General features: G+C 44.8%; 1 protein-coding gene across 1 annotated transcript in view; it reads left to right on the top strand.

Annotated features, from left to right (window-relative positions):
* The window catches only part of cep164 (centrosomal protein 164), a 79006-nt gene that overhangs the window by 3259 nt on the left and 61581 nt on the right, over positions 1–14166 (top strand). Inside the window, exons 3-8 of the mRNA XM_084065215.1 lie at positions 1072–1183; positions 3221–3500; positions 4254–4421; positions 5312–5446; positions 8020–8100; positions 9468–9560. Coding sequence (XP_083921341.1) covers positions 1072–1183; positions 3221–3500; positions 4254–4421; positions 5312–5446; positions 8020–8100; positions 9468–9560 — 869 coding nt within the window. The remainder of the gene's footprint in view (positions 1–1071; positions 1184–3220; positions 3501–4253; positions 4422–5311; positions 5447–8019; positions 8101–9467; positions 9561–14166) is intronic.

Here is a 14166-nt window from a genome sequence, read left to right as displayed (position 1 = left end):
GGAACCCATCGCCAAATAAAAAAGGAAAAACAGCGCCCTCTGCTGTTTTTTACTCTTTCACTTGGCTATGGGGGGGGCTCAATGTAGCACCCGTGCGCAAGGAAACCAGGGTTTTGGTCTGCCCTCAGCGCTCCACTTCCGGTGGTGCGACTATGTTTTCATTCCCACTAACAATATTTCTACACAGAACACTAACACCACTTCTCCCAGAGAACATGGATGGTTTTGGTTATAAGCCCACTTGTTTCTATGATGAAAGAGCAAGATAAAATGTGAATATCATTCCGTGGTTTTGTCTGCTCCGAGGACACTATTGTTAAATGAGTTTCTGTTTGTTTTAGTGGGAAGCGAGAGCACAGACAGTAAATCCCGCCCACTACATTTTGATTGGGTAAAGCATGGCCTGCTTCCTGATCTGAAGGCACGTCCACTTATAGGCCAGTGCGTACACGTTATGACGAACTCCCCCGACAGATTCAAGCGGAGAGCAGAATCTGTTCTTGAGAGATTACTCTGACATAGACTTGTTCCTTCAGAACTGTCCGCATGTTCTCATTGGGGATTAGGTCAGTTCTTTGCGCAGGCCATTCTAAAACCTTAATTAGAGCCTGATTTAGCCGTCCCTTTACCACTCTTGAGACCCAAACTTCTGGCTGATGATTTGAGATTTCCCTGAAGACTGTTGAGGTTATCCTCCTTCTTCATTATTCCATTTACTCTCTGCAATGCACCAGTTCCATTTGCATTGAAAACAGGTTCAGTGCACAATGCTACCAGCAGCACCAGCAGATTTGGTCACATTATCAGAAAACCCATAATAAATTCATGAAAATAAAATACAAATTTTGTGTGACACAGAAATATTTGCTCTAATCAACCTATCACAGAAAAATAGTTGTAGAAATTATTGGAAAGTCAAAACTGCCATGACATACATGTTCTTTACAAATGTATGTAATCACAACTGTATCTCTTATATCCATTTAGAGTAGCCAATATAGTTTTTACTAATTTTTACTAATTACTAATTCTCTCTCTCTCTCTGTCTCTCTCTGTCTCTCTCTCTCTCAGAGATCCAGGAGTATGCCAGAGAGATTGGCATTGATCCAGATAGGGAGCCGGAGCTCCTGTGGTTGGCCAGGGAGGGCATCGTTGCCCCGCTGCCTCGCGAGTGGAAGCCCTGGTAAGGAGGCTGGGAGGGGGGATGGCACAGTGTGGATACAGGAAGTGTTCTTGGACATCATGTCCATAGTGCTCACTAGGGCTGGTAAATTAATATTCGAATATCGAATATTGAGAAAAAACCCTGTACTTTTGAATATAATAATTAACATTCGAATAGAGGTCGTTGCTTCCACTCAGTGTAAAAAATATATAAAAAAGAAAAAAAAAATCTATTACCCCAAAAACGGAATTTCAACTGCCCCTAGTGACCTAACGGTAAGGCCGACGGAGATGTCAGTGTATGTGTTGGATGCAGCTCAAAGCGAACTTTACTCAGGTATCTAGTTTGTCGCCGTACGACCTTCCTATCCCGTGTTGTTAAAGAAAAACTGGCGACAATGGCCAAAACTCAATCGAAAATCGGCGATCGAAAACTGGCGAAAGTGGCAGTTTTCAAGATGTTTTGGTCATTATCTCTGGAACAGAAGGTCCAATCTGCTCTGTTCAAAGCTTGTTGGATGCGTGACTTTAAGGACCTCTAAGCACGCTTACAGAGTGCCGCGCTACGAGCTTGTAGATCTGCTATTTTCGAATAGCCGAAGTATAAAATAATGGTTACAATGGTTCACAGAAAACGTAAAAGCCATACCGACAGTGACATGTCTCCATTCAATCACCCATCTACCATTCCATCCGCCCATTCACCCACCCACCCATCCATCCACTCACCCACCCACCCACCCACCCACCCATCCATCCACTCACCCACTGATGAGTCCGACTATTCGAATAGCCGAATTGTCGTCTGTAGGATAAAAATCGAATATATAAAAAAAAAAATAGGTTCTGTTGCAAAGGCTATATTGTTTATTTCACCACGTCTTTAATAGTTTAGTTACAATAATGTAAAAGATGTACATGCTACAGTCTTTGTTCATTTCTGAAAATCAGTCTATGGGCCAATGCAATGCTGTTATTGTAACCTATGAGTCATTTGATGAAAATCCCCAGAACAATTTCACCCAAACAAATCCCAGTCAAAAAAAAAAAAAAAAAATCACACCCAGTGTGAAGTGGGCGGTGTGGTCACAGTGGTCATCACAGACCCATGACTCACTTAAAAAAAAAACATAAATGTTTTTTTTTTTAAAAGTGCATAGTCCTATGTATAGGACTATGCACATGTGTCATGTGTCTCGCTAGCCAACCACAGTGCTGATTAGAGACAGCCAATAGAGTCAGCCAATCACAGTGCAGCTAGTGGTCATCACAGTGATGGAAGCTCACTTAAAGAAAAGTATAGATTTGCATTGAATGTGTAGGGGTTAGGGGTGTACAATGGGTGGCCAATCACAGTGCAGCGAATTTCGATGTCCAAACCTCACACATAGGGGCGGTTACACTGCCCCAAAAATAATAATAACTAGAAAAAGTGCTCCTCGGAGCACAAGTGTCCGCCAGCAGACTTGTGTTGTGTCCTATCCGTCCTGTCTGTATAAGTGTCCTATCCGTCCTGTCTGTGTAAGTGTCCTATCCGTCCTGTCTGTGTAAGTGTCCTATCTGTCCTGTCTGTGTAAGTGTCCTATCCGTCCTGTCTGTGTAAGTGTCCTATCCAATTGTTACAGTATCCGCCATTTCTCAGCCATTTTGTGATTATTCCTGTCTTACCTCACTTTGAAAGAGGCTAACACTCTTTCAAAGTGACACATGTATTTATAGGCCGCTATACGTCACTAGCCAATCAGATCACACTATTTCACCGTATTGTCACGTGCCACGTGAGGCTTGACCAATGTTAGCTTGACATGAGGAAAGTGAAAACAATGTCTCCTGGCGGAGACTATAAAAAAAAAAAAAAAGGGGCGTGGTTGAATATTGGAATAGCCGGTAAGAATAGAATTATAGTAATCGATTTTCATTTTGGTCACTTTTACACATCCCTACCACCCACCCACCCACCCACCCATCCATCCATCCATCCATCCATCCATCCATCCATGGTACTGTGAGGTGTTGAAGTGACCCCCTCCTCCCCCCCCTCCTCCTCCCCCCACAGCCAGGACGTGACGGGGGACGTGTACTACTTCAACTTCGCCACGGCCGGCTCCACCTGGGACCACCCCTGTGACGAGCACTACCGCCGCCTGGTGGCCACGGAGCGCGAGCGCACCGCCGCCACCGTGGGCCCCGGGGGGGGGCTGGGCCTGGGAGGAGGAGGAGGAGGAGGAGCCAACATCATCACCACCGGGGGCGTCGGCGGGAAGAAGGACAAGGAGAAGAAGAAGAAGAAAGAGAAGAAGGAGAAAAAGGAGAAGAAGAAGAAAGACACCTTGAAGGTAAAGTGGCGGTGCAAAGCATAGATATAGAAACCTAGATACCTCATTGGCCTCTGCAGTTCGTCGGAGCGACCTGTTTCGTACGGTGGCCGCCATATTTCCGGGGGGGCGGGCACGGGCACTGGCCAATCACAGCGTGTTGACTACTGGCCAATCACAGCGCGTCTTTTCCAGGACTTGTCAGAATCTAGTTGTCCCGCCCCCCACCTGCCTCTGATTAGCCTACCGAACGCCCCCTTCTGTGACGCACGCGGAAATTTCCAGCTGCACAATCACATTTTTTCTATTGTACCATTCATCCTAAGATATCATAACGTCATAGAAAAGGTAAGAAAAACTTAGTCCAAAATTCTCCTTTAAGACCTGAGGCGATTCTTTAAAAAAAACTAATTGAAACAGTTTTTTGAAAAAAATCTAAGAAAATGTTTTTCAAGATTTTTCAAAAATAGCAGATCTGAGTGCCGCGCTATGAGCTTGTAGATCTGCTATTTTTGAATAGCCAAAGAAACTAAAGTGACAGACATTCCAGGTCTCAATGGGTTAACATGTTTTTGAAGCGTATCCATGAAAATCCTGGTGTTTTTTGGCAGATCGGCTATGATGTGAAGTATATAGGTTTAACATGGCTAAACTGATTGATAGTCGCTTCTTTTTGGGCTTGTTTTCATAGACCTGGTTGCCTGTTTCTCTCACAAAATCTGGCAACACTGTTAATACTACACTGACCCCATCCACCCCTCTCCTCCTCTTCAGGGTTTGAGCTCTGCCCTGGGCTCGCTGCCGTCGCCGCTGGGCAGCCTGGCGCCTCTCAGAGGTCTGGACGGCCCCGGGGGTCCGCTCTCTGGCCCCATCCCGGCTCTCAGGGGGTCCCTGGGCAGCGCTGGGGGACTGGAGCCCCTCAAGACGTCGTCCTCTCTGGGGGTAAGAAGGTCCCCGGCAGGATTCAATGAGCGGTTTCCAATTTTGACGGCTCATTTATTCGTGTCATCATTTCCAATTCCACTTGTTTATCCTGTATCCTATATGAGTTCTCTCTCTTGATTGGATAACAATTGGTATCCCGACCTGAAAATTCTGAGGCGAACATTCCACATCAAAAATAGCCGATCTACAAGCTCACAACGTGACGCGGAAAGAACGAGATTTGAAGAGATAGGTGTTAAAATGCCACAGATTACAGAATTGGCCCTTTCAGTCCAGTTTTCTCAGCTCACTGTATCTCTGCAAGACATCACTCTATAAGCCATATCTCCTAAACTGATGGGTCATTCTGCACAACCAGTATGTCAATTTGTAGCTATAGATTCCCTGCTTTCATATGACATGAACAAACTAAAATTATTTTTTTTCCAATGACTGCTTGTTTGTCGTGTTGGGTCACATATTGATAAAGAACGCACAAAGTACAGTGCAAATCAGGCCCGTGTTTCTAAGTATAGAGTAAGTATAGAGGGTCTAAGTCATGGGTGATGCAACTTTGATGATGTAGAGGGCCACTATATTTCCACACTCACTCCAGAGGGACACATTGCATATACTGTCGGGGCATCCTATATCACACGAAAGTAGCAAAAATAGCCGATCTACAAGCTCAACATGCGTCACAGTGCTATTTTTGAATTGGAATCCTGACTTTTTTTGGTGATATTTTTGAATTGGAATCCAGAAAAGTTACATTTTTATTTAATTTCAAATGCATTTAGTTATACTTATGTTAACTTTATGAACTTAGAAACAAATACATTGGACATAAAAAAGACAATAGAATTGTAATACTAGTCTCTCTCTCTGCGTGTCTGTCTGTCTCTCAGGGTCTTCGTAGCAGTGGCAGCTCCAGTGTGCTGGGCAGCAGACAGGAGGAGAAGGTGTCTCTCTCTCTGCCCGGCTTGGATGAGGACGAGGACGATGAGGATGAGGATGATGAAGACAAGCTATCGGTAAACGAGGTAACCTGATGAGCAGCGGTTATAACGACACACACACACACACACACACACACACACACACACACACACACACACACACACACACACACACACACACACACACACGCACACACGCACACACACACACATTTAACATCTTTATTTGCGTTCACATTTAAACACAAACAATAGTAGATGCACAAACTTGGTAAAACTCAACGACAAGTATTTCAGGATACAGATCACGGGTACAGGAAGCATCGCCTCCTCCATATATTAGCTCTTGGCTTGGGCATTCCTGCAATCTGCAGGCCTCTCACAACTGATTTGTGGACATTACAGAGGCTACCAACAATGAACACAAGCAGTTTGCATTCTGTAACCAAGCTGTATAATAGCATCCTTAAGACGTTGGTACTTAAGCACCGTGGTAAGGAATGCCTCTTCCGGACAGTGATCAAATGTACATGCCTCTTCCAAAATGATCACTTCTCTACTGTCCTCATCAACAACAACAACATCTGGTGTATTAGCTGTGACATCTGAAAAGGCATCATTTTCATTATTGCACATGAACATGGCAGTTGAAAGACAACAGTGCTTATACGTTTTGGCAGATGATGAAACGTATGAACTTATGTCCTTAACTAATAGGTCAACAATTCTGTCATGCCTAGCAATGTACATTGCCTTACATAGCAGCTATTCATAATATGTGACAGAGGTTCAGTAAGTGGAGTGTGGTCATGGTGCAGACAATGAGGAGGAAACATATTGGGGAACCACAGAGAAAGATTGAGTCTGGTTTGAAGGACCTGTAATCTAGCTTTGACTGTAAAGGTGATTATATCCTCATCAACTGCATATTTTTTTAATATTGTATGAGAGACGGTGTGATCTGCAGTAGGAAGGCAAGCTAGCTTTCCTTGTAGTTTTAACCCATTAAGACCTGGAACTGTGTCATTTTTAGATTTGAGCTAAAAAGCATTATTTTACACTTTGGGCTATTCAAAAATAGCAGATATACAAGCTCATAGCGCGGCACCAAGTGCCGCACTATGAGCTTGTAGATCTGCTATTTTTGAAAAATATTGAAAATGTGTGCAAATCTGTGAATATATATATTTTTAAAGTGAACATTTTTAACTCAAATCTTTGCTTCTGGGGGGTCCCTGGAACAAAATATTTTGATGGGGGTCCGTGGCCAAATACATATAATTTTGGGGGTCCTTCACATGAAAAAGATTGAGCACCAACTGATATAGAAACATACGTTTTTCAGAATACTGTTGAGATTTAGGAGACATGTAGAATCGGCTTCAGGTCTCAATGGGTTAAACCCGTCCAGTGTTGTTGTTGGTTCTGTTGTTGTAACATTACAAGGTACCTCCATGCATTAACTGGTGATAAATGATGTTCTATAATCTATATCAATAACAGTAGCCCTTACTGAGATCAAACAGTTGGTAATAATGTCCTCAGAAACTGCTACAGTGTCCGAGTCAGGTTGAACCCAGTGTAGGGATACCCCAGTTCTCACACAGAGGTCATTGAGCTCAGGCCAATCTGACGACACCCCAAACCCAGTAGCATGTGGCTCATATCCATAACCATCCGCTCTGGTTTCTGCTGCCTGGTGATGTTGGGTTACAGTATACCAGTGTTGATTTTGACAGCGCATTTTTTTGTTGTTTCAGTCATACTCTTTTTAATAAAATTCCATTTAGTTTTAGTCATATTTTAGTCATCTGAAATGTTTTACTGTTAGTCTACGTTTAGTCGACTAAATATCATAAGATTATAGTCGGCTAAATCTACAGTTGATTTAGTCGACTATAATGTATTTTGTCGGTGCCTTGATGGCGTCGTAATGCCTGGTTTTACACTTGGTTGCATGCTGAAAATGCAACCAAGTGTCGTGTCTCGTCGCACGCGTTGTGAGCTTGTAAATCTGCTATTTTCAGAGCGCAACACTCGAGCGCAACCAAACATATAATGACTTGTCTTTTAGTTCTACTGGATCTCCTCCACTAGATCCCTCACTAACATTTTAGTCTAGTTTTTATTTGTTGACAAAATTGTCAATATTTTTAGTCTATATATAATACACAAATCTCTGAGCAGTATATATTTAGAATATTTAGTTCATCATAGCGTAGTTTTTATTTAGTTTTAGTCAGTGAAAAAAGGTAGTCGACCAACATGTTTCGTCATAGTTTTAGTCGACAAAATCAACACTGCAGTATATTGTACGTACTAATATTGTCTCTGTCGGGGTGGAAACCTCATACATCCAAAACTGTTACTTTTCAGGATTCAAATTCAAAAATAGCTAAAGCAGCAGATCTTCGAGCTTGTAGATCTGCTACTTTTGGTGCTTTCGTGTGACACTGTAGTATGATCAAGTATAGGGCATTAATATATGAAATACATACAAAAAGTTAGAATGAGGAGATAAGAGGTTTCTTGCCGGACAAAGACGATATCCATTCTAGACTGGATCAAAAAGCTGCAAAACTATTTGATGGCAGCCTAGTGGTGCAGTGTGGGGTGTATCTGTGTTGAAATGTGTGATGTCTCTCTCTTAATCTCAGCTCAGTGGTCGTGGATCAGCCCGACTCCTGAAGAACCTCCATCTAGACCTGGATGTGTTAGGAGGAGGTCTACAGTATGAGGTATACCTGTCTGTCTGTCTGTCTGTCTGTCTGTCTGTCTGTCTGTCTTGCTTATTTGGGTCTTGTTGTTTAACCCAAGACCTGGAACGCATCTGTGTCACTTTAGATTTATTTGGCTATTCAAAAATAGCAGATATACAAGCTCATAGCGCGGAGTGCCGCGCTATGAGCTTGTATATCTGCTATTTTTGAAAAATCATGAAATTTTTTTTTTTTATTTTTTTCCGAAAAAATGTTAGGATTTAGATTTGTTTTAGACGCGGCCTCAGGTCTTAATGGGTTAAACCAGTGGTTTTCAAAGGTTTTCATGTCAAGGACCCACACATGTATATGTATTTATCCGCAGACAACCCCTAGCCTGGTAAACCCTCCCTCCGGAAATCTCATTTCCATTTGATTTCAGGAGTGAGTCTGGCCTGATCGCCCATTCTGCAATATTGGCTGTGTGCGCCAAACGGACGAGCCTATCAGCGTCGTCGCACATCGTTCTGTGATTGACAGCGACAGTTGGCCAATCAGGTGGCGAGTTCGAGTGAGCCCGAATGGCACCGAGTGCAGCCTGAATGGAGCCGACAAAACATGAACGGCAGCCATCTTTTCTGTCCGCTATTTTCTCCGCTGTTTTTTTACTTCAAAAAGCTCTCAAACGTCTATTTTGAGGCACGGAATTTACTTATAAGATATCGTTTCGATAGAATTTAGTTGTTTAACTTCATATATGTGGTCAAGTAATCATGACAGAGCCTATTTAAAAATAAAAATTCAGAGAACCGGCCGGGGCGGGCAGTGAGACACATGTATCCGAATAAGGTAACCTATTTTGGGCATGGCCGTCTCAAAAGTCCCGTTGTGTCACATTAGTCTGGTGAACTGCTGATTGGCTGAAGGGGAAAAACGATCATTGGCTGAAGGGGTTGTCAGTCAACGGTATTACTCCCGCCCAACTCCAGCCCACAGCCAATATTGCAGAATGGGCGATCAGGCCAGACTCACTCCTGAAATCAAATGGAAATGAGATTTCCGGAGGGAGGGTTTACCAGGCTAGACAACCCCCCCCCCCCCCCCCCCCCATGGGAAAATATTTTGTACCAGGGACCTCCCATACACGTTTTATGTTGTTTCAAAAAACATTCTAAATCTCTCCGATTTCTTTCAAGATTTTCTGGAAAATAGCAGATCTACAAGATCGGCTAATATTATGTGACGATACAACGTAAAATAGCCAACGCTCATGATGAGGCCTATTGTAGTCACTTCGTTTGGGCTCGTTTTCATAGAACCCTGGTTGCTTGTTTCTCTCGCAAAAATCTGGCAACGCCGGTTCACGATTGTTTGTTCTGTGATCCCGTCCGTCTACGATGATGCAGGACAGTGAGGCCAGCGGAGGAGCTCCAGCCGAGGAGAGGACAGAACCAGAGCTGCAAGACCTCAACCTGTCCGGAGAGCCTCCGTCACAACAGGTACACGATGCACTACACGCTTGTAGATCTGTTGTTTTTTTCTTTCTCCGCGACACTACACCAAGTGGTTCTCAACAGTGTTGATTTTGTCGACTAAAACTATGACAAAAAATGTTTGTCGACTACCTTTTTTCAGCAACGAAAACAAAATAAAAACTAAGCTAAAATGTTAGAGAGGGATCTAGTGGAGAAGAGATCCAGTAGAACAAAAAAACGAGTCATTTCATGTTTGGTTGTGCTCTGGTGTTGCGCTCTGAAAATAGCAGATCTACAAGCTCACAACGCGTCGCGCTGCGACGCGTTGTGAGCTTGTAGATCGGCTATTTTCAGCATGCAACCAAGTGTAAAATCAGCCATTACGGCGCCATCAAGGCACCGCCGAAATACATTTTAGTCGACTAAATCAACTATAGTAGTTTAGTCGACTATAATCTTATGATAATTATTCGACTAAAACTAGACTAACAGTAAAGGAGGAGTTCACCCGAAAAATGACTTATTTTCTATCAATTGCACACCCTATATGAAGCCTTGAATCCATGGATTTATTTTTGTTTTTGTCGCATTCCTAAGCTAATAATTTGATTATCGTCTCCTACCGGCTAATGTATCCGGTAGGAGACACAAAGTAGATTATTTGTGTCTCTTACCGGATACACACCCGGTCATCAAATTATTGTCTTAGGAATGCCACAAAAACAAAAATAAATCCACAAATTCAAGGCTTCATGGGGTGTGTAATTAATAGAAAATGTGTTTTTTTTTATGTGAACTCCACCTTTAATGGAGACCCCGGACCCCACTTTGAGAACCAATGGGTATAGGGAATGTGTACGTTGTGTGTACATGCATGTGTGTGTGTGTGTGTGTGTGTGTGTGTGTGTGTGTTGTGTATCCAGTATGTGTATATCTAACAACAACTCATTCCCTGCCAAAAAGTGTGAACTTGTTTTTCTCTTTCTTCATCTGCATGCCATCCATTCACCTCCTCCTCCACCTCCTTGTCTCTGTCCATAATATCACTCTATCCTTTCCTCACAACTCCTTTTCTCTCCCTCTCTCTCTCTCTCTTTCTCCTCTTCTCTCTCTCTTCCACGCCTACCTTTGCGCGCGGGAGACAGCAGGAGCCGCCGCACCTCCTGCTGTCTCCCCTCGCTGCCAGCGGGGGGAGGAGACCTCAAACCGCCACCGCGGCGGGAGAGGAGAGCGAAGGAGGTGGTGGAGGGGGGGAGGAAGAAGACGAGAAGGGGGGATTGAGGGAGGTGAGAGAGCAGGAGGAAGGAGTAGGGGAGGAGGGGGAAGAAGGGGAACCGGGGGGTGAGAAAGGAGGCGCGGAACACGAGGAGGAGGAAGTGAGCGAGGAAGGAGCGTCTGAAAGGGCTCGGAGAAACGACAGAGAGAAGGAAGGAGGCGACGATGAGGGAGGTGTGAAAATAAAGGAGGAGGGAGGTGGCTTTGGGACGAAGGAGGAGGGAGAGGGCGAGGCGGTGGCTGAAGACCTGGACGACGAGGAGGATGACGACGAGGAACAGGCAGTGGTGGAAAAAGTACTCGCATTTTTTACTCAAGTAAAAGGTATCGATACTGCAATGTAGAAATACTCTGTTACCAAGTAAAAGTCCGGAATTCAGAGTATTGGCATCAGAATGTACTTAAAGGGCAAGACCACTTTGTTAGAGGTTTGGGTTGTGTAGTTACCTTGCCATCATGTAACTCCAAAGGTGGACAAGAAATAAAAAATAATTGCTCCATTGATTAGAAATTGATAATTCAAAATATGCTCCTCATTGACTTACATTGTACGGTAAAACAGCTCTCAAAGTCAGTCTTTTAGCACATAAATGAACCCAAACATAGCTGATTCAGACAATATAGAACATCACCAAACCCAGTACTGTTTTTTTTTTTGAAGCAAGAGCAATTATTTTTGATTTGTTGTCCACCTTTGGAGTTACACCATGGCAAGGTAACTACACAACCCAAACCTCTAACAAAGTGGTCTTGCCCTTTAAAGTACCAAAAGTAAAAGTACTCATTATGCAGAATGTCCCATTTCACAAGTTTTCAAATGTATGAAAATCATTTGAAAAGAGCAGATCCTACAAGCTCACAATGCATCGCATCGTGACGCATTGTGAGCTTGTAGATCTGCTATTTTCAAATGGCCTAAATGTATATACAGTAGGCTGAAGTGGTTTTGTAATAATAATCGATATCTACAAAGTAACTAGTAACTTAAGTTTTCAAATAATTGTAGTGGAGTAAAAAGTACAATATTTGGCTCCGAGATGTAGTGGAGTAGACGTAAAAGTATTATATTGGAAATACTCCAGTAAAGTACAAATAACCTCAAAATTGTACTTAACCCATTAAGACCGGGGATGCATCTGCGTCTCATTTTAAGATTTCTTTGGGCTATTCAAAAATAGCAGATCTACAAGCTCATAGTGCGGCACTCGGTGCCGCGCTATGAGCTTGTAGATCTGCTATTTTTGAAAAATCGTAATTATTATTATTATTTTTTTCAAAAATCTGTTAGGATTTAGAAAACTTTAAGAATCGGACTCAGGCCTTAAAGGGTTAAGCACAGTACTTAAGTACATGTACTTAGTTACTTTCCACCACTGGGAAAACAGGCCAAGGAGGACGGCGAGCGGGAAAGCGCGGCGGAAAGACGTCCGGACGAACGGAAGGCCGAGAAGAACGACGGGATCTCCTCCTCCGATGAGGACGAAGTGATAGAGAGATGTGTGAAGAGCGAAGGAGAGGAGGAGGAGGAAGAGGATGTAGAAGAAGAAGAGGAGAAGGAGGTCAGAGTCCAGGCAGAGAGCGGTTTGAGGAGCGACGGTCAGAGTAAGAACGACGAGGAGAGCGAACAGGAGGAGGACGAGGAGGAGTTTTTGGAGAGATGCTCCCTGAGCCAAAAGTACCCGACCGAGCAGGAGGAAGAAGAGGAGCAGGAGGAAGAGGGTGCAGAGAGTGATGCCGTGGAGGAGGACATCGACGAGGAAGAGGAGGGTTACCTAAGGAGCCAGGAGGAAGGAGGAGGCCAACCGGAGGAGGGAGAGACCACCAGACGTGAGAGAGGCCTAGCGTCTTCGGAGAACGTGAAGGGGGAAGAAGAGGACAGTGTGGAGGAGGAGAGGTTCGAGATCCAAACGCCTCCTCCTTCTCCTCCCCTCGGTGCTTCTTCCTCCAGGCCGGCCCAGAGAAGGAGGCCGCTGGGTGGTGGCCTCCTCATCGACGACGACGACGACCCCCAGGACAAACGGGACGAACCCACCTCCCCTGCCTCCCCGGAAAGGACCGAGAGAGGAGAGCCCCCCCTAACATGCCCCCCAGCAGAGGTAGGGCTCTCTGGCTACCGGTTAGCTTCGGTGTGCTGCTGCTGCTGCTGCTCATGCTGGTTGGTTTGTGCCTTACTTCCCACGTGTCTCCCCCCACACCCCCCCACCCCATCCTCATCATCATCATCATCCTCATCCTCACGCATGTACCGCCCCTTCATCCCTTCTCCTCTCCTCCTCCTCCCCCAGTCCAACTCCAGTGCCTGAGGGGCTTCTCCTCGTCTGGGTGTCTCTCATCTCCATCTCTCCCTCCCAACCAAGTGGTCTCAGGTCTAGAGCTGGTTCACAACAGGGCCGGACTGGGACCAAATTCAATGGGGGGGATGCGTTTCACATAGGCCACCACATAGGTTGCACATGAACTCTGCAGCCGCACTGAGGCCACTGCTGCAAAGCATCCCAGCCCAAACATTAATGTAACTGATAATTGGGCCGTGCGACCCGGAAATGACCGTAATAATCATAACACGGGAGCAAAAAACAGTAAATCAGGTGCATCAGGTGCATCGTTTTCCTCAAAAAATTACTTAAACCATTAGTTTAGCAAGGTGACGTCATGCAACACTGAACACAGGTAATTATTTTACTAAATACACCCAGACATGCGCTGTCCCCATCCTCCTGTAGTGTCAGGCTGCTTGTACTGGCTTGCATATACCGCTTTACTGCTTCTATATATATATATATGCAGGGGTGCACATAACTTTTTAGGTACTCAGAAGAGCACCTGGAGATGTGACTTGGTGCGCATGGTCCCGTCCCGTTTTGTCAACGGGGGGGGGGGGGGGGGGGGGGGGCGAGAAAAAAAGGACGCTCTGCTTCTAAATTCCGCCGATTTTTGCCGTTTTCTTTTCTCACGCTGTTAGGTAAAGCCCCCAAGGTTGGTGCCCTGTGCTGCTGCGCTGATTTTATCCGCCAGATTGAGACGTTCACGGCATATTTTGCACCATTACGGTGCGTTCATCATCGGTGACGAGTGCCTCTAACAGCCGCTGCTGGCTGCGTGCACGCAGCGAGGCAATGCGAGGCGATGCGAGGCGACGCGAGTAATACAATCACGTGCAGCATGCATGCGTCCTCTACCCCTGTGCCTAATGGCTGTACATGGGGCCGACGGGTGCTTTAGAGTGATTGTGTGAGTGTGGCTTCAGGAAGTAAATTCCTAGCCTCGATCTCCAAGCTTTTATTTTTTAGTTTTGCTAAAAAATAAAAGCTTGGAAATTCCTGTCCCAGCTGTTGGTGCGCAAAAGCGCCTCGCG

This window comes from Gymnoscopelus microlampas (assembly GCF_963454915.1).
Source record: "Gymnoscopelus microlampas genome assembly, chromosome: 8".
In the NCBI taxonomy this organism is placed as follows: domain Eukaryota; kingdom Metazoa; phylum Chordata; class Actinopteri; order Myctophiformes; family Myctophidae; genus Gymnoscopelus; species Gymnoscopelus microlampas.
This window is presented reverse-complemented; position numbering and strand designations above follow the sequence as displayed.